At 41.0% G+C, this 26363-nt stretch overlaps 1 protein-coding gene across 9 annotated transcripts in view; it reads right to left on the bottom strand.

The window, feature by feature from the left end:
- szt2 (SZT2 subunit of KICSTOR complex) overlaps positions 1 to 26363 on the bottom strand; it is a 98263-nt gene that overhangs the window by 56959 nt on the left and 14941 nt on the right. For 8 of the 9 annotated variants that reach the window (XR_008694379.1, XM_029148670.3, XM_029148671.3 and 5 more), the window contains 24 exons: positions 26198 to 26336; positions 24812 to 25123; positions 24498 to 24693; positions 22940 to 23067; positions 22379 to 22628; positions 21726 to 21897; positions 21547 to 21639; positions 21327 to 21405; positions 20859 to 21149; positions 14392 to 14527; positions 14187 to 14303; positions 14037 to 14106; positions 13638 to 13823; positions 13288 to 13482; positions 12740 to 12989; positions 12543 to 12617; positions 12094 to 12232; positions 11825 to 11957; positions 11571 to 11691; positions 11338 to 11490; positions 10046 to 10148; positions 9395 to 9506; positions 8141 to 8228; positions 6743 to 6861 (listed from right to left, as the gene is read on the bottom strand). Coding sequence is in view for 8 of the 9 variants with exons in the window: in XM_029148670.3 (XP_029004503.1) it covers positions 6743 to 6861; positions 8141 to 8228; positions 9395 to 9506; positions 10046 to 10148; positions 11338 to 11490; positions 11571 to 11691; positions 11825 to 11957; positions 12094 to 12232; positions 12543 to 12617; positions 12740 to 12989; positions 13288 to 13482; positions 13638 to 13823; positions 14037 to 14106; positions 14187 to 14303; positions 14392 to 14527; positions 20859 to 21149; positions 21327 to 21405; positions 21547 to 21639; positions 21726 to 21897; positions 22379 to 22628; positions 22940 to 23067; positions 24498 to 24693; positions 24812 to 25123; positions 26198 to 26336 (3657 nt within the window). In the remaining variant the exon portion in view is untranslated. The remainder of the gene's footprint in view (positions 1 to 6742; positions 6862 to 8140; positions 8229 to 9394; positions 9507 to 10045; positions 10149 to 11337; positions 11491 to 11570; positions 11692 to 11824; positions 11958 to 12093; positions 12233 to 12542; positions 12618 to 12739; positions 12990 to 13287; positions 13483 to 13637; positions 13824 to 14036; positions 14107 to 14186; positions 14304 to 14391; positions 14528 to 20858; positions 21150 to 21326; positions 21406 to 21546; positions 21640 to 21725; positions 21898 to 22378; positions 22629 to 22939; positions 23068 to 24497; positions 24694 to 24811; positions 25124 to 26197; positions 26337 to 26363) is intronic. The other variant, XM_055507838.1, reaches the window with a different exon arrangement.

Below are 26363 nucleotides of genomic sequence, written 5' to 3' on the forward strand. Positions count from 1 at the left end.
GGATGAATATGTTACTTTAAATGAGTCGACTCCAATGAGTCACATCAACTATCATGTTCCAAGAAGTACAGGTAGAGGTGGAGGAGTAGCAGCAATTTATAAATCAGATTTATTAATTACTCCTAAACCTAAACATAGTTCTAACTCATTTGAGAGCCTCACTCTGAGCCTTTCTCACCCAGACTCTAAAACTCAGAAGCCAGTTGTGTTTTGTATTGTTTACCGTCCTCCTGCTCCATATTCGGAGTTCTTAACTGAATTCTCTGAATTCTTATCTGACTTAGTTCTTAGCACAGATAAAGTCATTGTAGTGGGAGACTTTAACATTCATGTAGATGTTGACAGCAACTGTCTCAGCACTGCTTTTAACTCCTTAATAGACACTATTGGTTTTACACAGCAGGTAAATGAACCCACTCATCGTTTTAACCACACCCTCGATCTTGTCCTGACATATGGGGTTGAAATTGATAATTTAATAGTTCTTCCCCAAAACCCTCTGTTATCTGACCATTTCTTATTAACTTTTGAATTTAGCACAACTGACCCTATAACAGCTGGAAAGAAATGTTACTATAGCAGATGTTTATCTGACAATGCTGTTGCCAGATTCAAGCAGATGATTCCATCATCTTTTGCCTCAATGTCTTGTAGATACACAGAGAACAGTCACCTTAATCCTTATGAACAGGTTGACTGTCTTGTGGATGATGCTGCAGATTCTCTACGTACAATGTTAGACACAGTGGCTCCTCTGAAGAAGAAGACAGTGAATCAGAGGAGGTTAGCTCTGTGGTATAACTCAGAGATCCGCAGCCTAAAGCACAGGACCAGACAACTAGAAAGACAGTGGCGTTCCAACAAAACAAATGTAAACTGCATTGCATGGAAGGACAGTCTAATGAAATATAAAAAAGCACTTTGTGCTGCTAGAAAAACATATTATTCCTCCCTAATTGAGGAAAACAAAAACAACCCCAGGTTTGTTTTCAGCACTGTAGCCAGGCTGACAAAGAGTCATAGCTGTATTGAGTCTACTATCCCCTTAAATCTCAGCAGCAATGACTTTATGAACTACTTTACTAATAAAATTATCATCATTAGAAAAAACATTCAGCAGCGACTTCTTCCAAATGACAGAAAGCACTGTCTAGATCCATCAACTTTAAATTTATTAAATCCTCTGTCTTACCTAGACAGCTTCTTCCCCATAACTCATATGGAGTTAACCTCAATAATTAACTCTTCCAAGTCGTCCACTTGTCTTTTAGATCTAATCCCAACCAGATTACTTAAAGAAGTTCTACCTTTAATCAGCTCGTCCATATTAAATCAAATCAACCAATCTTTACAACTAGGCTATGTACCACAGGCTTTTAAGGTGGCTGTGGTCAAACTTCTATTGAAAAAACCAACCCTTGACCCTGGACAACTAGCCAACTATAGGCCCATTTCAAATTTACCCTTTATTTCCAAGATTCTGGAAAAAATCGTGGCTAAACAATTATCTGACCACCTGAGTGGGAATAACCTGTACGAAGATTTTCAGTCAGGATTTAGATAACATCATAGCACAGAAACAGCTCTGGTTAGAGTCACTAATGATCTTCTATTAGCTTCGGACAATGGTCTAGTTTCTGTCCTTGTCCTGTTAGATCTTAGTGCTGCATTTGATACAATTGATCATAACATTCTATTACAGACACTACAACATAGATTCGGGATCAAAGGAACAGCATTGGGATGGTTTAAATCCTATTTGTTGAACAGATTCCAGTTTGTTCATGTTAATGATGAATTCTCCACATGCACAAGGATTAGCTATGGAGTACCACAGGGTTCTGTGCTGGGTCCAATTCTGTTTAGCCTATACATGTCTCCTAGGTGAGATTATTAGAAAGCATTCTATTAATTTTCATTTTTACGCAGATGATACTCAGCTATACATGTCCTTGGAACCAAATGAAACAGAACAACTAGTCAAAATTCAGGGTTGTTTAAAAGACATCAAATCCTGGATGTCCCAAAACGTCCTTCAACTAAACTCAGATAAAACAGAGATTCTTATTGTTGGACCTAAAAATCTGAGAGAGACACTATTGAGTCAGATAGCCACCCTGGATGGCATAACATTAGCTTCAGATTCTACTGTGAGGAACCTTGGTGTCATCTTTGACCAGGATCTCTCTTTTACATCATACATTAAACAAATCTCCAGAACCGCCTACTTCCACCTTAGAAATATAGTTAAAATCAGAAGCATCCTCTCTCAGAGCGATGCAGAGAAACTGATCCATGCATTTGTTACCTCTAGGCTGGACTACTGTAACTCCTTACTCATAGGATGTCCTAACAGCTCCTTAAAAAGCCTACAGCTTATTCAAAATGCTGCAGCCAGAGTTCTGACAGGACTTGGAAAGAGAGATCACATTTCTCCTAGATTAGCTTCTCTGCACTGGCTGCCTGTAAAATGTAGGATAGAATTTAAAATTCTCCTACTCACCTACAAAGTACTCAATGATAAAGCTCCTTCTTATCTTAAAGACCTCATAGTTCCTTATGCTCCCAGCAGAACACTTCGTTCTCAGAGCCCTGGGCTACTTGTGGTTCCTAGAGTGTTTAAATGTAGAACAGGGGGCAGAGCTGTTAGCTACCAAGCTCCTCTCCTCTGGAACCAGCTCCCTCTTCAGGTTCGAGAAGCTGACACACTCTCCACCTTTAAGATTAGGCTTAAAACCTTCCTTTTTGATAAAGCTTATAGTTAGAGATGGTTCAGGTCACTGGCAATGATTGTTAGTCACAGGAACCATCTCTTAGTTAAGCTGCAATAGACAGACTGCTGGGGGACTTAATTTATACACTGAGCTCCTCTGTTTCCTTCTACCTCCTCTGTCCAATAACCTCCCAACATTGTCCCATGTTTAACTAACCTTGTCTCTTTCTCTCCAGTAGTTGTGCCTGCCTCTCTCTCTCTCTCTCTCTCTACCTCTCTCTCTCTCTACCTCTCTCTCTCTCTCTCTACCTCTCTCTCTCTCTCTCTCTCCTCACCTACAGGTATCATTGGACTCAAAGATTGGTGTCTGTGATGGGCAGCTGCGGATCCAACCATCCTGCCTGCATCCAGTCCCTGGTCCTACCATCCTGCCTGTGCTCTGTTGTTGCTTGTTGTTGCTTGTTGCTGTTGCTGTGCTTTTCTCTCTCTCTATCCTCTCACCCCAACCGGTCGAGGCAGATGGCCGCCCACATCCAGTCTGGTTCTGCTGGAGGTTTCTTCCTCGTTATAGAGGGAGTTTTTCCTCTCCACTGTTGCTGTCAATTAAATGCTTGCTGTATGTGGGATTTGTTGGGTTTAGTTGTGTGAGGTTTTAAACCTTACTTTGTAAAGTGCCTTGAAATAACTTTGTTGTGATTTGGCGCTATATAAATAAAATTGAATTGAATTGAACTGTAATAAAACATTCTAGTAGTTTTGGTCTCAATAGCTTGTTCGGAAGCCCTTATAAACAAATGATAACGGATCTCCTGTAAACACTGGCACAATCCATCAATCCATCACAATTCATCTTGGCTCCCCGTCAGGTAAACTGGAGCCAAATAATGCAGAGTCTAATTTGTTGTCTTAAATCCTATTTGATGTATGAGCCCTTTTTGCACCTGCTGTTTCATAGGGCACATCAGGCGAGAGAGAGAGAGAGAGAGAGAGAGAGATGTGATAAGAACCGGACACTGATCACTACCTGGTGATGGGTTATTTAGGTGATTGTATCCAGTGTGCCGACGTCTTTACTTGTTAGTGGCATGTGTGGCAAGTTGTAGAGCACACTGGCTTTTGCCGATAATATCATGTTTATCGTGTTTAATCTGTCTACTGGACTCACACAAATCATCATTGAAACAAAGAAAATAAAATCAAAGAGCATAATGAAGAGATCAATGAGTTTTTTTTTTTTTTGCTGTAACACACACCAAACACACTACCTACAGGACGGAAAAGATGAATGAAAGCGCTGCTACAACGAGGGTGCTACAATGCTGGGTTTGTTTTACGGCTCTGATTAAAGGAAGGATCTATCCCGACAAGTTGTCATCCAGTTGCTGAAGTAAGTACATCCATTATACTTATGATGTCTTAATATGTTAATCTGTTGAAAAAGTACTAACCCACGTTTAAGACAAGCTAATAGCTAGCTATGCTAACGGCTAAAGCCAGTCGACCGAGCTTTTGTCCTGTTGAAATGTGCTGCTGTGGGCTGCTGCAATCACACACCTGTGTGGGGAAAGGCTAATAGCTATCGACATTCAAGCGGCTGCAGGCAGGGAGGGGTGGATCAAGCTTTTGCCCTGTTGAAATGTGCTGCTGTGAGTTACTGCAGTGATCCACATGTGTGGGGAACACTAGTGGCATGCTGTCAGCTACAACCAGAGAGCGGTCGCCCAGACCGACCTAGCAGTCTGTGTCTGTCCAGCTGGACTCATGTGGCACATAGTTTCGCTCTTGTGTTTTCTATAGCCTTTAGCCGTTAGAGCACCATTACAGTAGCTGGGCATTATCAACTACACAGACAAATAATCGTGCTACTGCCACGTTGCAGAGATTGGTTTCTGTGTGATGTTTAATTCTTAATCTACAGATTTGCCTCAGGGACCTCAGATAGCTTCTCACCATGCTTTACTTTGTGTGAATTTATAAAGTTGAAATAAAGATACTCACAATCTTTTTTTAATCTTGGCAATGGTCTTGTAGCCCATTCCAGTCTTGTGTAGGTCCACAATCTTGTCCCTGACATCCTTGGAATTTAATTTAAATAATTTTTCCCTCACTGTGCACTAGTAGTGGAATTAACTGCAATGCAATGGGGTGCCAAGTGAAAGCACGCCTAGGGCGATCAAATTGGTTAGGGCCTGCTTCTAAGCTTTCTGATGTTCTATAGTATATGCCAATCAACACAGAAGGCTTTGGAGTTCATGATGAGACCACAGCTGAAATGAATGCAGAGCAACAGCATCCCAGCAGAAACCCTGAGTTTATGTTTGTATTTCTACTTTTAATAAAACATCTATGAATGGATACTTGCTGTTGTTGTTGTTGTTTTTAATTTAAATGAACTGTATAGGGAGCAACCAAATCACAGAGTTTATTCTGATTAACAAATTAATTTGTGTAAAAAATAAACATCACTGTTGTTGTAAGTGTCCTCATACTGTAAAACCTGAATAACTCTTACCATATTGTAAATTGAACTAAAACTGTCAATTTAACTGTAGTAAGAGTTACTTATTTACACTGAACTAAAAATTTTACACAACAGTCAGTGTAAATTTTACTCTTCTTCTTCCGCCTCTCGAGGAGTGCAGACGTGTTTTCTCTCTGCTCCCACTCTACTTTTGCTTGCAGTGTCCTTGTCCTGTCTCTTCTGAGTAACCTGATCTGCTATTCTGGAATAACATTTTTGAACATGGAGCCAATCAACTGGTCATTCACACAAATTTTCTCACAAAGGAAAGAATGACCAGGAGAGAGCCACTCTGCCCCTTGGGGACTTTTGCCTCCAGCTACATGCAGGACGCATGGGATTCCTGGTGCCCCGCATGTCTGGAGCCTCTGTCCATCGAGGATTCAGAGGATCTATTCATATTTTGATAACAGGGCAACTCATGATTGGCTTTGGTGGTGCCCTGCTTTTAAAATCTGCGACCGACGTATCGGCGTGTCCACCGGCCATGAAGCTACAAACCCCGATGGGGGCCATGGTTACTCGGCTGATGGAATTACACCAGAGGATGGAGGATTGATGGACTGACAAGTAACATCTCAGCTCGTTCGGATGATATGTGTCAGAGGATGACAAGGATTGGGGGAACTGATTAGTAACGTCTCAGCCTTTTTGGATGCCCGGATTACAGGACTAATAAGATCTCAGCCCGTTCAGAGAAGACCAAGAGACTGCGGGATAACATCTGCAGACAGACTGAACACTTGGTGAATTTGGTGACAGCCTTGTCTGACAGACTTGAGGAGATGTCAGGGGTGACCCATGGTCCCACAGGAGGCGATGAAGCCTCCTGTGGGTTCCGACCGATTGAAGTATTGATGTAGACAAATTAGTCGTGGATTGTCAAAATGCACTAGAATTGGCTATGTATTATTCTGTCCCTTCTCTCTCACCCTTCCCTTCCCGGGTCCAATCTAGCTCACCAGCTGTGCCTCTGTCTATTCTCTTTCCCTTGTTGTGGCTTCCTTCAAGGACAACTGTTGGACTAGCATGTAAACATCTTGGTCGGCCTCGGTCATAGTTCTATAAACAACACTTCACTACACTGATGCAGATACACCCCCCCACCTTACAGTCTCACTGTCTGCTCTCCGACCTTATCTATCTGTCCTGATGTATCCAAGAAAAAATTCCAGCGAGGTTTCCACTTGTACTGTGTGCCACTGTATGTGCATGTGTTTTTGACTTTGTATTGTTTTGTACTGCAACTTGCTTCCACTGTCGGACTAGCGCCGGTCAAGCTGGCGGCTGATGGAAATTTCCCCGCTGTGGGACTAATAAAGGTCTATCTACTCTCTGTAGGATGGGAGCATATGTTAAAATTAACACTTTAGCAGTTTCCATCTAACACTTAAAGTTACTGTGTACAGATAAACAGACAAAATACTCACAGGAAAAAAATATTCATTTGAAATAAATGAATGCAGATTTCATATCCAATAACGGTACACTGTAAATAGCTCATATACCTCAACATCAGCTGGCGTCAGCTTGCAGTTCCTGAGAAGCATGACAGTAATGATGTCCAGTGTGGTTTCATCCAGGCGCTTCTGCAAAACCTTGACCAGCTCATCTGTGATCTCTGGTCCTATACAAAACGGAGGCAAAGTATAACTACATTTTAGGACCATTCTAATGGGAATCAACCAAAATTTCCTAAATCATATTTGTCATTACACATGTACAAGTACATGGCAACAAACAAGCGGGACAGGACTTGAATGAGTCAAGTCCATCCAGATGTTCACAGCAGGTACAGCATCCTGCTGAAGTAAACCTGGACTGAGGTTTCGTATATGATGAATGTGACCGACAGCAGGAGGCAAGGACTGCAATCCTGGAGTTGGAGTAGATAAGTGCAGCAGAGAATGTTCACAAGGCTACTTCAGGTGTGTGTCAACAAAACAATAAATGGAGACATTCAGATGCTGCAAGATCTACCCTGACCACCCATTTTTAAAAAAACTTTTTAGGCCAAAACATTAGAACCATAGGACCCTGAATCACATCAGGACACTGAATCACAGAGCAGAGAACATCCCTACTTCCACTAAAGCCAAGGAAGTCAGGCATCTGAAGACAATCCTTAAGACCTGCAGCCCCAAATGGACCTTCAACAAGGCAGCATCACAGTCCAGAAGAAGGACAACAGAACAGCCTGAGACTTGCTGTTGAGGAACATGGTCATTCCTCAGTTGAGTGGCCGTTTCTAAAGAGCTTTAAAGGGTTTATGGAAACTACACTCAGACAGGAACTGATTCACCTAAAGGATCAGACACTGAAACACAAGAAGAGCAACATAGTTTGTGCAGTCCCGTGCATTAACAAGCCTCAGAGCTGTAAATCAGTGTGCTGGGCCATCCCTCTGTGTCGCCGTGAAGCCGTTAGGTTTCAGACAGAACAACACATCAGCCACAGTTTCAGCAGTGGATCTCTATCTGAATGAAGTGGTTTGAGAGAGGGGTGAGGCAAGCATTACATATACATTAAGGCTCCCTCCCTCAATGGAGGAGGAGGCCTCAGACACAATCCGTCTCCCATTTATCATGCTGCCCTTTCATCAAAACCATGTCACAGGTCCAACATGAAAGACACACCCAACAACCCTGTAACGATCGATGAGTCGTCAAGTAGTAGAGAGTTCACAACCCTCCAGCTCTTTCACATAACGAGCCCATCATTCACACGTGGAAGGAGAAACCTCACTGAAGGATAAATGTGTGGTCTTCAGCAAACTATCCTCAGGCTAAATAGGCTACTGGCTGTTTCTATTGAAGGCGATGTGACTTGATATGACTCAACCGTCAGACAAAACACAATGATTCCTTGTTCCAATAATTTTAGACTGTAACCAGTCCACCTCTTACCTGCATTTCCCACTCCATGGACCAGCAGCAGTATGTGCTTGTCTACCAGTCCAACTGGCCGAGAGCCCTCCAGGGAAGGTCTGGGTCCCTGAGGAGAAATACAGCAAAGATGTCAGCAACTTGACATTAGCACCCTGAAATCATTATTACTCCAATTCCAGAATAAACAAAATTACACCATCAGATGTGTGATTTTAAATCCTTCACCGGCCTTGTTCAATAATTGATGTTTGGCATTTGTAGTTTAGTCTAAGAAACTGTGAACAATGTTATTTCCATCATTATTTCTGTGTCGGCAGAGAAAACAAGAACGTGTGAATTTACACCAGTTAAGCTGCAGAAAAGCTGACTAGAAAAAACAACCAAATACAGGATTCATTTGTTTGTATATCAAGTTCAATCATCAGCTGCTTGATTAGCTAAAACCAAAAAGTGGTGATGGGAGGCAGAGCTTTTAGCTACCAAGCTCCTCTGCTTTAGAACCAGCTCCCTCTTCAGGTTCGAGGAGCTGACACACTTTCCATCTTTAAGATCAGGCTTAAAACCTTCCTTTTTGATAAAGCTTATAGTTAGAGATGGTTCAGGTAACTGCCAATGATTTCTAGTCAAAGGAACCATCTCTTAGTTAAGTTGCAAAAGACATGGACGGCTAGGCGGCAGCTGCTCTGTTTCTATCTTTTCTATCCAATAACCTCCTCCCATCATTGTTTCATGTTTAACTAACCTTGTCTCTTTCCCCCCAGTAGTTGTGCTTCTCCCCCGCGCTCTCTCTCTCTCCCCCACTCTGTCCTCACCTACAGGTATCAGTGGAATCAGAACTATGTGTCTGTGATAGGGAGCTGAGGATCCAACCATCCTGCCTGTATCCAGTCCCTGGTCCAACCGTCCTGCCTGTGCTCTGTTGTTGCCTGTTGTTGTTGCTGTGCTTTTCTCTCTCTCTATCCTCTCACCCCAACCGCTCAAGGCAGATGGCCGCCCACATCCAGCCTGGTTCTGCTGGAGGTTTCTTCCTCGTTTAGAGAGGGAGTTTTTCCTGTCCACTGTTACTGTCAAATTGTAATTAAAGGCTTGCTGTATGTGGGATCTGTTGGGTTTAGTTTTGTAAGGTCTCAAACCTTACTTTGTAAAATGCCTTGAGATAACCTTGTTGTGATTTGGCGCTATATAAATAAAATTTAATTGAATTGATTTGAAATCATGTAACTGTTGTTTTCCTTCAGAGTGGCTAAAAACACACTGCAGTCAATTACTTACCGCTGATTCCTCAAACAAGGGCTCCTGACTCCTGGTGAGCCCAATGGAGCGAATCACATGAAGGTTTGCATCCACATCAGAGTACTTGCCAGTTAGTGAGGTTTCACAAAGTCTGCAAAGAGTAACATAAGGAATCAGTATGACTGTGGGTCTAGCAGGATGGGTAGAAACTACCCCAGAGGGTGGCGTTGGCTTTCAAGGGCTAGTGACATGTGCTTTGTCAAAAAACAGTGTCATTTACACTGCACACTGCTTTAAAAGGTTAAAGTTGGTCCACACAGTACAAACAGACAAAACAGACAGCCTGTAATGTCACTTATCACTATATGCTTAATCACTAACCATAACAAATGCTGTTGCTTTTTTGCTAGTTTTTTGCTGTTGTTTTTCGCTTGTTTTTAAGGTGGTCTACAGAACCAGTTACCAGTTCAACGCGATGTCTGATGGAGGGCTAAAGGAGAAAGCTCCTCATAAGAGAAATTGTTTTCTCTGTCCTAATCTGTGTATAGTTGTGTTGCATGAGTTCATCCAAAGGTAGAGGAAGGTTATCGGTAACACCTGATGTTAGCGAATCTTGAAAACAACAAAATGAGGTAGTAAACACCTATTAAAAGTGACCACAAAGACTGAGCGATAATGAGAAAAGCTAACCTGAGGTAGAAAACGGATTTGGTTGTACGCTCCTGATAGACAAACATGTTTTTTCTGTTGACCACACAGAAAGAGTTCAAAACCGAGCGCAGGGCCTGGATTGCTACGAGAGAGGCAAAAAACACACAGTTAAAGGCTTCCTATGCTAAACATTATGAATGTTTATCAGACTCAAAACTAAGTTTCAAAGTTTAAATAAAATTTACTGTAAATCAGTTGCATTTTATTTTCTCATGGTTAGGGGGTGTCAATGTCAATGCAACAGAAAACAGTTATAATGCATTGAATGATATTGTTAACATGCTTTATAAGTGTTAAAATACATGCGAGAGTTAAAACTGTCAGTCCTCTATTAAGGCGGGACCACAGGTGCACCAACCCTCGCTGCCTTTTAATTGGACAAGGTTAAACACTCCTAACCAATCAGAGTCCACAATAGCAGACAGAATGGCGATGCGAGCATCTTAGCCAACAGTTTTAAATTGACACAAATTGAATTACAAAAAATGAAACGCATTTTGAAAGTGACACAATTGCATATTGAATTGCCAAACTGACAAATGAATTACCATTCAAATCTATCTATCCACCTTCAGTCTAAGCAAAGAGCTGCAGACTTCCCTCTCCCTCGACACTTCCTCCAGCTCTTCCGGTGAGACCCCAAGGTGTTCCCAGACCAGCAGAGAGACAGAGACCCTCCAGCATGTCCTGGGTCGTCCCCGGGTCCTCCTACCGGTGGGAGATGTCCAGAACACGTCCCCAGGGGAGGCATCCAGGAGGCATCCGAAACACATGCCCTAGCCACCTCAACTAGCTCCTCTCAATGTGGAGGGGCAGGGACTCTACTCTGAGTTCCTCCCGGGTGACAGAGCTCCTATACCCTGTCTCCAAGTGTGCGCCCAGCTTTTACTGCGGCCGCCGCACTGATCCGTCACTCATTCTCACACTCAAGAACTCACTCGTGAACAAGACCCCAAGATACCAGAACTCCTCCACTTGGGGCAAGTTTTCTCCAACCTGGAGAGAGAAAACCACCTTGGAGACTTGGAGGAACTGATTCTCATCCAAGCTACTTTGCACCGCCCAGGGCATGCTGGAGGTACTGCTTGATTCTGTTTTGGTTGTGCAGAGACCGGAGCTTCAGACTCCATACTCCCAGAGCACCCCCCATATAAAGGTAGGCAGGACGCGGCCTATTCAAATTTTGAGTCTGATAAACTTTACTAAAACACAGCCACACACACTACAGAGTTCCATGAGGCACAACCCAGACACCACTGCAGCTGACTCACCCCTGGCCACGCCCATGTTGGGTCCCATCTTGAGGCGTGGGTGGATGTGGATGGTTGTGCGCCAAACCTCGTTACAGGCAAAATGTCCAGGAATGAATTGCATGGTGGCTGCCAGATAGTCTCTGGCTTGGTAACTCTCCTCACTGTTGTAATCTGTGTCATCAGGATTTGAATAATTTTACAGCGGCCCAAAAGAACAGACATGGAAACACAAATGTTATTTATTGTCTTACCATCAGAGGTGTTGGCTCTCTGCCTGTAGTGAGACTCGTTTTTCCAAATGTCTTCTTCACTCTCCGCCACCAGCAGAGAGTTACACACATGACTGTCATGTAGATCCTGAAGCAGCATACGCTACACAAATGCAACACAGATGACACCGAGCGGTCAGAAAAGGACAACAGGAAGCCAGCTAGTCAAAAATAGCCCACATCAGGTTTTTGCTTTTTAAATGCTACTTCCTGTCATGAGGTGACAATGTGCCAACCTGATTTACTATTCTGCAGATTTCCCCAATCTTTCTGACCACCATTTGGTGCAGTTGTAAATATTCAGGAATGTCCTTCTCTTCCTGCATGTTCTCCAAACCTTCAGCACTAACATCTCCTTCTGAAAAACACCTGAAAAAAGAAAAACATGAAATCTCATCCCAACTATAATGACAGATGTGACAATTACGTTTAGGATGGTGACTTGGATTGAAGAAAATACATGTTCTGAACAATGTTCTGAAACACAGCAGCTAGTTAGCCAGACCTGGAGTGGGAGTAGACAGTGACTCTGTCCTGGTGGATCTTAACAATCAGCCAGAAGTCTGGCATTAATGGTGACCGGCACTCTTGTTCATCCAGGGAGGGGCTCTCACACTCAGAGTCACTGCTGCCACCATCATAACCTTCAACATAAACAAAGAAAGAAAAAGAAAAACTATATTCTTCAGAGTAAAACAAACGGTCACCCCTTATGTATAACAATTAGCCAGCAGAACCTTCCTACTGACCACTAATGTCCTGTCCCATCAGATGTCATCAAGCAGCAGGAATGCTGCACCATTCTACGCTACTGATTAAGGTATATCATGTTTAAAACTGAAACCAAGTTGAGCTTCATGCAAGTAAGTATTTATATGCTTTATATAGAGTGCTTTTGGATAAAACTAGTATAATAAAACCATGGTCTCACTATGACACACTGATGACTCCTACCTTGCATGTCTGAGTCCAGACTGCCCTGGCTCGAGACGACACTCTGAACTCGACTTGGTCTGAGTTTGCCACAACCTTGGAAAAGTGTATGTCACATAGTAGTGTTTGGTAAGATTACACACCTCCCATCAATACACAGTACATGTAAGGCTTCAGGGATCTATGACTGATGTGGGTTCAGAACAAAACACACTCACTGTGAAAGACTGACTGTGAGGATTCTGCCAAGCTGATGCTGGACGGCGTTTTGGGGGGTGAGGTGGGATCCGTGTAGGGATCAGACTGTGTCTGGAGGGCACTAAGCTTATCTCTGTCCCAAACTATGTTTACTGAGCTCTGAGAAACAGATTCATTAGCCTCAGCGTTTACAGCTCTGATTGACCCAGTAACGTCTGCAGTTGTTTCACTAGGAGTGTTTGTAACACTAATGGTCTTCTTGTCTTCACTCTATGGCACAGATACAAATAGGAAATGTCACAAGATGCAGTAAACATACAACAGTTTTTAATTCGCCAAGCAGTTGTGAATCATTTCTGCAACACAAAGGTAAATGTTGCATTTCTGTGTTTGTACCTTGCTCATTTTGCAATTATGTTTAGATACCAATAAACAAACAAAACCTCATTAGAGATGTTATTAATCATCTGTCCTGAAGTTGTGTTTGTTTCTGACAAACCACTACTATTACCACTGTACACAGCCCACAGGAGGGGTTATTCTGTTATTACTGTGAAAGGTGTCTAACCTCACAGTTTTCCTCTGCTTCGTTCTCCAGCATCACCTCCTCAGGTTCTGTGCATCGTGCAGGGTCTACAGTACCGTCAGAAAGGCTCTGGTCAGCATGCATCCTCTGCAGGTGCTGCCTGCTCTGGGACAGGTAGTAGAAATTGGCCTGTTCTTCCTTCAGCAAGTGGCCAGAGAATGACATTCTGCGAAATTCCTACCGGACCATTACATTACCAAGTTAATTTCACATGTTTGTACTTCACAGAAACACACATGCACGCATGCACACAATAGTACAATATACCATATATTGCCTATAGCAGAGAGCATTTCTGTAGCTGTGAGTGAGTCTGTCAGTCAGTGACTTGCCTCTTTAAATTTCTCCAAAGACTGTTCAGGTCCAAAAACAAACTGAAGTGGAACGTCTTCACAGTGACAGTGTGGTCGACCACTGGAGCGCAAAACATGATCTGCTACTTTTTGCAGTGTGGCCAAACAGATGACCCGAGAGTGACGCAGAGCAGTAACTATTTCATCCTCCAACAGCCATCGTATCTAACACACACACGCAGCAAAAATACAGAGGTGTAGCTAAGAATATTTTAAACTCATCACGTTTTAAGGTTATTATTGGGAAACAATCACTGTAGTTATGGCTACAGATACAGTCTGTATGTTATCTTGAAAGCTTCCTATTAAAGGCATAATGGCATGGTGCAGGATCCAAGTAAAGGCAAAACATGGAAGTAAGGTTTTATTATGACTCACCTCGTCCATTGTGGCCAGAATGGCCAACTTGTGAGGTAGTGGGAGTTTGGATAAAGGATCACCAGAGACCCTGATGGAAAAATACAGTAGCCTTCATTGATGGGCAGGGTTAATCAGACAAGGCAGCTGTTATGTACTGCATAAACTCACCCATCAACACCAGGTCCCCTCAAACTATCCAGTACTGCCATCAACTCTTCATCAGAGCGATAGGATGAGGGCTGTCCTGGTGAACGATTCAGTGATACACTGCTCTCAGAGGTGTACCTGCACAGGGAAAATCACACACACAGACACAGTGCTACAATAGATACTGGTGAACCTCTTCTTACAACATTCCCTACATTATACTCACCTGTTGTGATGGAAATCAGACATAAATTCAATCTCCAGAGGTAGTGTCAGGACAAAAATATCTAATGTGACTGAGAGGTCATTTAAGTCCACAGCCTGTAGGGCCTCTGTATCTTCCAGACAGGACAGAATCTCACCTGTAATCACAAAATTTTATAATAATAATCATAATATTACTAACTAGAAAAAGTAATTTCTCAAGAAATTTTGTGGGAGAGCTCATCTGCTGCTGCAACGATGCCAAACGCTGATCAAGCTGCCGACGTCAAAAAGTTGACTACAACAAAGCGGTGAAAACAACAAAATGTTGACAAAGACTAATAGGCTTATTCCAGGAAAACCCTAATAGTTATGACAGAAATAACTTCACTTTATGAATCCCAAGGCTTCAATGAGCAACTGGTTTGAATTTCATGTTTAAGGACTCAAGATTATGGTCACAATCACAATTTCAAAATGTGTCTCCTCCTGCGTTTTTCCCCAGACGTCCCCAGAACTTATCATCAGAGTCTATGGGGAAAATTCTGGATCTCTCTGCGCTTTGGGGGCAATAGCGACTAAAGTATAGGTCTGACGGCTTAGCCAGACACATTATTAGAAAGAAGACAAGTATTACTACAAACGAGAGAAAGAAAATTACATTGATAGAGTGAAAACTGTGGCTATAGAGTTTTCCAAGAGAAAGTTTAACAATGATAGACACTTTTAAATCAAATTACGTTTCTATGCCAAAGTATGATGATGACAGAAGCTGATGAACAAGAGAACAATGACTCCCATTATAATAAGATGAAAAAAGTAGAAAAGCTGAAAATGTGAAAAGTAATAGCCCCTATCTCCTAAAGATGACACACGTTTAGAAAGATCCTACGATGAAGCGTTGAGAGCTGAATATTTTCAGAACAAGGTGAAGCAGTTGAATTTCAAATTAAAGAAAGTTCAAAGAGATCTACTGAAATGCTAAAATTAAGGAAGTAAAGAATTGCTGAATTTGTTTAAATATAGCTGAATGTATCAAAATAGGTAAATAGAGTTCAAGAGCTGAAAGACTAGTAGCTGCAGAGGGAGTAGCTCAATTTTAAATTTGGAAAAGTTGGCGCATTGGAGGAGCATGTGCAGGTAATTGCTACACAGTAATATAGTCTCATTAACTAATCATGATTAACCAGTCAAAAGCAAAAAATGTGCTATTTAGTCTAAACATTTGGATTGGTGCTTTCATTTTGAAAGGATATGGAGGAAGTGTGTGCATAATTACTAAACTAAACAGTAATATAATAAAGTCATAATAAACCAGTTGAAAGCAAAAATATTGCTATATAAAGCTGAAGATCTGAATTTGTGCTTTTATTTTAAAAAGTGTGTGGTTCATTATTAAAGTGTATAACAGTATGAATGACTAGTCACACATGACCCTTCTATAATATAGCTGAAAGTTGCTGATATATTAAATATAAAACTCAATTTATCTGAAGGAAATCAGTGTAGTTATATTAATAACTAAATGCATAAAAATGCCTTCAATGGGTATTAGAACCAGATCTCCTACTCCGGAGTCAAGAACTTATACCATGGAGCCATAGGATATGAATGGTGGATTAAGAAAAAGCTGAAGCACACACAAAAATTCCACGAAAGCTAATAATTTTGACTTATGCTTTAATTCTGGAGGGATTTGGAGGATGTGTTTGTGCTCAACTGCTAAACCTATTAGTTTCAGTAACTATCCAGTCAAAAGCAGAAAACATGCTAACAAGCAATTGGATTGCTTTTATTGTGAAAAGAAAAAAAATGAGGGAGGGAGTGTGGGTTTTTATTATACTGTAAAATATTCTAATTAACTATTTGTAATTAATCAGTTGAAATATTACTGAAGAGACTACCTGATGAGTTGAATGTATAGCTGATCAAATCTGCAAAGAAAAAGTTGCAAAGCTGAATGTGCACAAATAAAACAAAAGCAGTTTGATTTCAATAAAGAATGTCACACATGACTGTACTTCCTTGTTCTGAATTTTGTTGAAAGACTTGTTCTAGTCTGGTTTCAAACCAGGAATTCCTGCACCAGAGTAATGCTCTTTTGCCACTCAGCCACAATAGCTGCTTAAAGCCCTGTGTTATGGGAAAAATAGTTTCTTCCTTATTCTATGTTGTTATATGATTTATGACTTATGTTCTGCAATTAATATTTTATGTTTTGTCTTACTTCGGTTTTATGTATTTGACATTTCAGCTACATTGTTCAATGCTTGTCTCTGCCTGATAGACACTGGACTCTAGCTCCCAAACCCAAGGTCGGGGAGTCTGTCTGTTGAGACTTAGCGCTCCTTCCTCTCTGATAGTTGGATGTCAGCAATGCAAGTGACAATGTAAACATCTTCACACACACAGAGACAGTGATGAGATGCTGCATGCAGTTTGATGGGGCTACACAGACATTCCACCGTAGTCGGACAGAGCGGTTAAAAGGCAGAAGAAACTGGAGGATCATAGGCTCTTTGCATCACACCTTCATGGTGTATGCCCTGATCGCCCCAGCTGGTTTTTGGTTTGTTGATGTGCATAATCCACATCCATGTTTTTGATTTGCTTTACCCATTATTTTTCTTTTCCAATATCTTTATAATAAATCTCACAAAAGGACAACTCTCCCATCTGCCTCTTTATGGGAAATTTCCACCACACCCTGCTCAGAGGAGAGTATACATACTACTTGAAAAAGTGAAACTTTTGTCTTCATCTATGGTATAGATTACTAGTGTGGTAATACATTAAGCATATAACTCAATTTATCTGGGAAATACAAATATTTATATTATAATGTGATTACATAAACATGACTCAGACGGGAATTGACCCAGGTCCCCCACTCGAGTTAGCTGAAGAGCTTCCTCCAGATGGAAAGAAGCGATTAGTAATTTTAACATATTTAATTTATTAAACAAAGACTTGATTGTTGCAACAGTCTCAAAAGGTGTAAACCTATGACAAATATAAATATTTGAATACAGAACCATGCATCAGTCTTTGCAATGGCCACTCCTTCTCACACCAGCTTCTGTTCGGGTGCCAGAAATACTCACTATAATACTACAAAACAAGTATTGCTAAATATACCTATATAAGATAGATCCGGTAGTTCAAAAAGCTAATTGTGTACAACTGTTCAGATCAGGAATGGACACAGAACAGTTTGACTGAGAGGTCCAACTCCTACTGCTCAATTACTCATCTACTGCAGCTGCGCCGTTGTCATGGAAACTCCACAAATCAACTCAGTCAGTTGTAGTGAAGCTGTTTAGCACCCCTGCTTAACTGGGTTGTTACAGCAAAACCATAATGGCTATAACAAAACTAACTTCACTTTATCAATCCCAAGGCTTCAATGAGCATTTTATTATTATTTTAGCATGTTCTAGTGGCCCAGGGGGTTATTCCCGCCCTGAGCTGCTAAGGCTTTTGGGTAAAGAAACATTTCTTGTGTTTATAGTGTTATAGTTAAAGTTATGATTTAAGTAATGTTGTAACTTTAGTGAAATTAATTTAGCCTTTTGTTCATGTGTGTTAGTAATGTGTTCTTGTTGTTTAATTTGCTGCACTCTGAGGGAAGAGAGTGTGCATGTGAGTGACCCTCAGGACGCAGTGAATTATTGGATTGCACAATCTGGGGTTGTGCAGTGTACGAGACACAGATCTTCTCACTTGTACATTAGCATAGGAGTTAGCTGCACAGTCAGTCAATTGGCATACCTAAGCTCTCGCTAAATAGTTATTTTTTATTTATTTTATTTTTATTAAGTGAAGATTTAAATGTTGCAACAGTTTCAAGTGCGTAAACCTAAGGCAAATGTAAAAAATATTTATACAAAATCTGGTGTAATTCATTGTATCTATAAGTGAAAGAACGAAGCTGAAAAACCTTCTCTGATAAAAAAAATACTTATATAGAAGATTACTTAAAAGATTGTTATTAAGCAATCTTTATTATTAGGCAGGAAACCCTACAGGTCAGCTAAGTCAGTTGTAGTGAAGCTGATTTGCCCCTTGCTTAACTAGGTTGTTACGGCAAAACCATAAGGGTTATCACAAAAATAACTTCACTTCATAAATCCCCAAGGCTTCAGTGTGACACTGGTGAGTTATATGTTTGAGGAGTGAAAATTGTGGCCACAGTTGCAATTTAAAAATGCCAATCCCCTGCGACTCACCAGAAGTTAGCGAAACATTTTTCCATTGAAGTCTATGTGAGGATTTCTGGAACTCTCTTCGAGACAGCTAAGACAAAAGTATAACTCTAAGGGCTTAACCAGACGCATCATTAGAAAGAAGATAAGTATGACTACGAAAGAGTATGCAGAGAGTGAAAACTGTGGCTGTGTGTACTGTGACAAGTTACAGAGAAAAATTATTTTTTAAAAAATGTGTCCTCAGACTCTAGCTGTGACATCACCCACTCAATCAGACGTAATACACACCAATAGAAAAGCTGAGAATTCCTCAAAAACCACCCTATGCCTAAACTGCTATAATTCGGAAAGTATTAAAGATATTAAAAAGCTGAACAATAGATTAATAGTTAAATACTTGAAGATTATTTTGTAGTTCAAATGGTGTCTGTAGCTTTAAGTATGCGGGAGAAATTAAAGCTGAACAAAGACAAAGCTGAAGGGGATTTGAAAAGTTGTTTTTCATTCATTTCAAATGGGAAAAAATAGTTGAAAAAAGCTTAAAATATGAAACACACGAATGAGAAAAAAAATAGCCCGCGTCGTCTTAAAAAGCTGCACGTTTTGATATTTGAATGGTTTCTGTAGCTTAAAAGTATGCGGATGCAGACAGAAGAACTGTAATAAAGATTTGAAAAACAATCTATATAACAATATTACTTTGACAAAAACAGTGCCATTAATGGTAATAAATTGATTTGGTGCTTTTATTTTGAAAGAATTTGGAGGAAGCATGTGTGGGTAATTACATATTTGTTAATTAGTCTTTAAATAGTCATAATTAACCAGTCAAAAGCAGAGATGTCTATTAACGCAAATTATTTATCTTGGTGCTTTTATTTTGAAAGGATTTAGAGGAAGTGTGTGCTTAATTACTACACTTATATCTAACTGCTGTGGACACTGAGCATCAGGAGTTTGACCTGTCAATCAAACTGGTTCTGAGCTCAGTCTCTCATCCACTGCAGCTGCACCGTTCAAAAATCAGGCTAACTCTGTAGTTTCACCCCTTATAAACAGGCTTGCTCCGACTAAACTATAACAGTTATCACAAAATAAACTTCACTTTATGAATGCCAAGGCTTCAATGAGCAGCTGGTGTGAATTTTATGTTTGAGGGGCAAACACTGTGGCCACAGTCGTGATTTCAAAATGTGTCTCCTTCTGCGTTCCTCCAACACATCTGCCAAAAATTATCATTAGAGTCAATGGGGAATATTCAGGACCAATCTGCACTTTGAGGCCGATTGCAACAAAAGTGTAGGTCCGATGGCTTAGCCAGACAAGACAAGTATGACTACGATTTAGTGAAAAAATTATGTTGATAGAGTGAAAATTGTGGCATAGAAACGTCATTTCAACTTCAAAGTATGTCGATAACATACGCAAATGAAGATGAAAAAAAGATGACGAAAAGAGCAATGATTCCCATAGACGACAATTATTAAAAAAAATATCAAAAAAGTTAAATAACGTTAATAGTGCCCTCACACTCTAGCTGTGACATCACGTACTCTAGCTCACACAATACAAACTAATAGAAAACCTCAGAATTCCTCAAAAACCACCATATACCTACTGTAAACTTCTATAACTCAGAAACTGTTAAAGATATTAAAAAGCTGAACAATACATTAAAGGTTGAATAGTTGAAATTGTTTTGTAGTTCAAATGGTGTCTGCAGCGTATGTTAAAGTAGTTAAAGCTAAAAGAAGACAGAGCTAAAGAGGAATTGAAAAGCTTTCTCCATTAATTTCAACAGGGCACAAAAAGCTCAATATTTTCAAAAATATGAAAGATATGAATGTAAAAAATAATAGCCCACGTCTCCTTAAAAAGATAATTATTTTGATATTGAATGGTTTCTGTAGCTTAAAGTATGCAGGATTAGTTATGTGTTGAAAGCATTCACTGTGAAAAGAAAAATAAAGAGATAGAAAGAGAGAGACGATATCAATTCTGTTTTAATTAGTGGCAACAGCTCTCCCACTAATTAAAACTTTACAGATCCCATATTGGGGAAATGTATCCCTGCATTTGCCCTATCCCCTTGGGGAGCAGTGGGTGCAAGTGGTGCTCTGGGAGCTAGTGTGACTGTATTGCTCTAAGACTTTCCAGGATTCCCAGGCCGATGCTCTACCTACTGAGCTACCAGGCCATTTTATAAATAAAAAAACTAGTCAAATAAAAAAAAAGTTTGTTTTGGTAAATGCACAGCAGTTAGAGTTAAAGCTATACATACCAAGGCAGGTAGGCAGTGTGCGTATGGGCATGGAACCATGGCAGCTTTTCATATTCACAGAACATGTCACATGAACAAACAAAGGAGGCAAGTCCAGCTGTGGAGCCTCGGGCTCCAGCAGGGAGTCTCCTTCCAGGATGCTGAAGGAGTCCTCGTCCTGATTAACAGTGTTGGAGTCTGACAGAGACTGTCCTTCGCCCTCTCCAGGAGAGCTTGTGCTGGGATGATCCTCATACTCCACAACCAGATCAGTGTCGCTCTCTGTCGTGCTGCAGCAGCCCAACACATTTTCTATATGCACAACAACAAATGGCTTAACATTATACCAGCCGGACAGTGTTGAACTTATTTGTCTCCCACTCCCTGTTTAAGCTTTACACAAGTATTCCTTCTGTATTTTTACATGTGCTGACCTTTGACTGACTAACTGTATTAAGGATTTAATTGATTTGTTTGATTTCTACACACCATCTTCTAAAGCAGGCTCAGCTTCTGACACCAGATCCTCACTGGGTCGTCTTTCTGCCTCATCATCTTCCGAGTCATCCTAAAAAGTCAAACGGAGGAAACATTTATGCAGTCGTGTCAAAAGCAGTGTTCATGGCTCATTTTGTTTGGTGAATAAATACACATGTCTGTGTACTTAGTCTGAACAAAACACAACTGAGAGCAGAACATGTGAACTCACCCATTTCTTAGATGATGATGGGCAGTAGAAGAAATAGTGTGGATTTGAGGGCACCATTTTAAAATACTGAGACACGATTTGCATGAATTTTCCCTGTCAAATAAAACAGTTAAAGTGATCAATCATTTTCTAATGCTCCTAACAGAACAGAGAATATCATATCTTGTTTAACACAGTACCTGTATTATATTGTGCAGATCCGGGTACAGCTCACACTTGGGTTGGGTCTGGAGCAAAGTCAGGGGAAAATCTGGGATTTTGGCAGCATTTGGTTCATGCAGATTCAGGGAAGGTGTAGACGAACATGGTAGTTCTACAGAGCCTGCTTCAAGGCCATCTTCCATTTCACTACTATGGCCAGAAAACAACAATTTTACTAACTGAGACTGCTCACAGGAAGCTATAGATTATAAGTACATGCTAACATATAATATATGTTAGTGTATCATAACAATACAGCTGTTTATTGAAACAGAATCTAGAAAAACTACAGCACTGTAATCATGTTCTGTGTTCCTTCTGTACTTGCAGTACAGTCAAAGATTAGTGCTGATCAAAGGCCAGCACTGTGCTCTACAGTTTGGTGTGCATGGGGGTGTACAACATTAACTCCGCCTTGCTTACATCATTAATGCTGCATTTTACATGCATCGTGTGTACAGAGAACAAATTCCCAATTTTGTAAAACCTGAGTATAGGTTAAGATGTTGTCTCTCAGGTGCTGCATAGAACATACTGTTAAAACTTGCATATAAAAATAGATTTAACAATGAAGCTTTAAAAGTTGCTTGTGTAACTGTTTACTTTATTCACCTCTGACCCCTGGTATTACCTAGACAAGGAGGCCACAGCAGCTCTGTTCTCTGGTCGTTCCTTCTCCACCTCACCAATGATGAATGTGGCTGGGCCTCTTGAAGATTTTGGAGCCTCACAACTCTCCCTGAACACCCTGATGTGTCCACAAAGGACCTGAAGGAATGAGGTAATATCAATCTCTTGCAGGGATTCCTCACAGTAGTCTGTGGCGATCAGGACATCCTGAGAGCTGATGCTGTAGGACTGCTGTAGGCTGCGAAACACCCCTGAAGAGCATACAAACAAAACATAAGATAATTCAATTAATAAGTAACATAGAAGTGTATTATTCATCTTTTTATATATTTTATTGCTTTGAATCAGGGGGTGTCAAGGAGTATTTATATGCTAATTTACTTGAAAGGTGGGATGTCTTCAGCATACCTACACTAAGTCAGATGGAAAGAACATCTTCCTTTTCTTAATTTTGGAAAGGTCATACTCCCAGCAATTACTGAACAGCTCCCACAAAGACAAATTATTAAAGAGAATTTGCTATTAACAATTCGTGGTTGAGTGTGTTTGGAGCGGGTTTTACCTCTGACATAGCTCTGGTGGTAATGCTCTTGTAGCAGGCTGCAGTAGTTGGCCAGCTCCTTGTGTTTGTGACTCTGAGCAAAGAGGTCGGCCCATGGTGACATACTGCTGCGGTCCTGAGAAAGCGTCCTACCAGAACAGCCCATCAGCACAGAGACACAGTATATATTCAGAGATGGACCAATACATTTCTAGTCAAATGAGTACATTAAAGTTAACCTACATAACCGTACTTTCATGTATGCGCAAAAACAGTACAAAATACCCATAAACCTGCAGAAAGCAGAGTTCCACCAATGGTAAAGCAATAAACTGAGAGTCCTCTCAAGAGTGGGAAGCAGAGAAGAGGACCACGAGTAAACCAAAAGACTTCCTTAGATACGTATATGTGGCATTTCTCATATAGCCTAAATTATTGCTTAACCCGGTTCATGATTTTAAATGGTAAATGGTAAGTACTTACAGTATATAGCGCTTCGACCACCCTTTCGGGATCCAAAGCGCTTTACATTACTTCTCATTCACACACTGATGCCAGCAGCACGCTGCCGTCGCTCACTTAAAACATCAGGGGCAACTTGGGGTTCAGTGTCTTGCCCATTGACACTTTGACATATCGACCACGGCTAGGGCTCAAACAGCAGTTAGAGGATGACCCCACTACTGACTGCGCTATTGCCGCCCCTCTATTGAAATTTACTACTATAGGAAGACAAAACTTATTTATCTGCTTTCATTTCATTCAAATTAAACAAAATTCATTTCATACTGTACTTATTTCGCACACATTGATTGCAAGTTCCATTAACCTATGACAGACTCACTATGATGTATGTAATTAGTGGCAGGATACTTCCTGGGTGTGTGCGTGCATGCGTGGCTACACAAGCTTAAAATGAGGCGGATGCACAGACAAACCGTGGAAAGAGAAAAGCAACGTCTCTACACTGCACAGTATTGGAGAAGCAACATTTTCCCACGCTACACGAACAAGCGCGTCCTACAGTAGCTCCTTGAAAGAGGCCAATAAAAGCTGAGCAGCACCTCAGCACAAACAGAAGACAACCAAACCCCATTAAGACAACCAAAGACACATGAAAGAATGAGTTTTATCATTTCATTCAGCGGCTGGGAAACGATTCAGGGCCTGTCTCAGGATAATACATTTATTTTTTTGAGTTCGCCTATACTGTGTTTTGGATAATCAGTTTGGCTGATGACAAACATAGAGTAGATTCCTTGCTTTATGGTGATGTACTCTGATTAAAACTGAAGGTCATCTGAGAAGTATCTAAAACAAATAAATGTCACAACTGATTTGACTGTAGCCTTCCACACATTTGAACCTGTTCTGCAACAGCCAGATGTCACTTTCCTGACCAGCCTCACACAAAGACCTACAAGAGCCAAGTTGTAATAAATCTGTTTAATCCTATTAACCTGGTATTCTACTTCCACAATATGTTTCCATAGTCATAGGGTTTATCCCTTGAACTCTTTTTAACAATGGTACCGATCCGTGTGTTCCATGTTGGGCTCCCTGTGGGTGAGCTCAGTACCTGAAGAAGATGTCCCTGGGCTGACAGGTGGAGTTGGCGTGCACCAGCTGCTCCTTGAGTTGCTCCAGAGAACAGTTGTAGACATAGACGGGACACTTTAACTGGCTGCTATCACTGGTGCTCTGCTGAGAAAGCTGCCTGCTGAAGGTGATGTGGAGATCAGCCTTCTGTGGTTGAGAGAACTGGACTCCTACATCTGAGAAAGCAGATTGGCTATTTAAACTCTGTACTTGTTTCAATAAAATTGAAAACCTGACTTAATTTTGGTCTTTTAACTAATTAGCACTGGACTATAACAAGACCATAACACTGACCTGAGCCTAGGGTCCCAGTCTCTGATACCATGCTGTCCCAGCTGTCCTGATCCTGCAACACTGAGTCAGCAGGCACACGCTGGGCCTCTAACCGAGGTGAGAGTACAGGGGACTTGGGCGGGATCTGTCCACCGCTGGAGCTCCTATGCACTTTGTCAGCCAGACTGAGACCAGACTCTGGCCTCTCTAGGCCACTCGTGGAACCAGACATCGAGTCAGCCTGTGATTTATTACTGGCAGTCAGAGTGTCTTCCTCCTGTGTGCTGTTGTTACTCTGAGGCTCCAACCCTGACGTCATCAACATAAGGACATCTGCAAAAAAAAAATATTTATATTTCCCACTTTTTTGCAAACATAGACAGTGTGGCATGGCACCAAACAATCAACAGCAGCGTTGAACACGGATTATACACAAATCCTAATTTTCCACTGGTTTGAGCTGTAATTTGTAGTGTCAGTGCAGCACTCGGCTGAACAGGAAAATGTGGTACCACCAGCAATTCTGTGAAAAATTGCTTCTTTTAGAAAACTCTTATATTCAAAACCTACGTGTTAAAGAAAACTACACTGATCTCATTGACGCTGGACTTTACATGCATATCACTACAATCTTTAACAGAGCAGGCACGATGACAACCTGATCCATGCATAACAGGATCAAACAAAAAATGATAGTGAAAACCTTTTCTGCAGAGCTGCAAGTTGTACTTGGAACTGTCCAGCATACTGGACAGTTCAAATTTCAAGTTTTACAAAACATTTAGAGATTTTCAGACATCATGGAATATTGTTTCCAACAATGCTGAAATAGGTGGCATCACAGTAAAATAAGCTCAAACGGCTGGACCCAAGCAGAACATTGGTCAAAGCATTACACACTGGCATGAATTCATCATGCCATGTACACGTCTCCAACTGCTCTGCTGGTGGACAGCATGACGAGCAACAAAGTGTAAGGCCTTGTGTTTTCTAATACTTTTTAAAAGCAGCATTTTGAGAAACAATAGCTTGTCTGTTGGATTGGACCACATGTGGCAGCCATCACTCTTCACCTGCATCAGTGGCTTACTGTCCGCCCAGGTCCCTGGAGTTCAAACTTCAGTGTCTGTCTAATACAGTATATGCCAGCCACAAACAGGTGCAATGATCTAATCTAATCACTTCATATTAATGAGATTCATACTGAGATAGAGTGTGAGAATTAAACAAAGCTAATCAGTTTATCGTTGAGGCAATGTTTTGAAAAAATACAGTGCGGAGGCATAATGGGGTGTCAAAGTATTAATTCAACAGAATCCTATTTAAAAAAAAAAAAAAATTAAAACTTATGTCAAATTGCGAACAAACAGATCTAAGGTTTGGCACATCACTTTGCTCCAGGTGCACCTGTGAAGGAGGCTGGGACGAAGGTCAGGAGGATATGCTGGGAGTTGATGTATTTAGCATAGCACTTCCACTGTGGTGTGGAGCAGCTCCTGACCTGCAGTGATGGCTCTTCATCCACCAGCTCTGCATTACTGAAACTCTGCCAAAAACAGAAACACAACAATGG

The sequence above is a fragment of the Betta splendens genome, chromosome 4, assembly GCF_900634795.4.
Source record: "Betta splendens chromosome 4, fBetSpl5.4, whole genome shotgun sequence".
Lineage (NCBI taxonomy): Eukaryota > Metazoa > Chordata > Actinopteri > Anabantiformes > Osphronemidae > Betta > Betta splendens.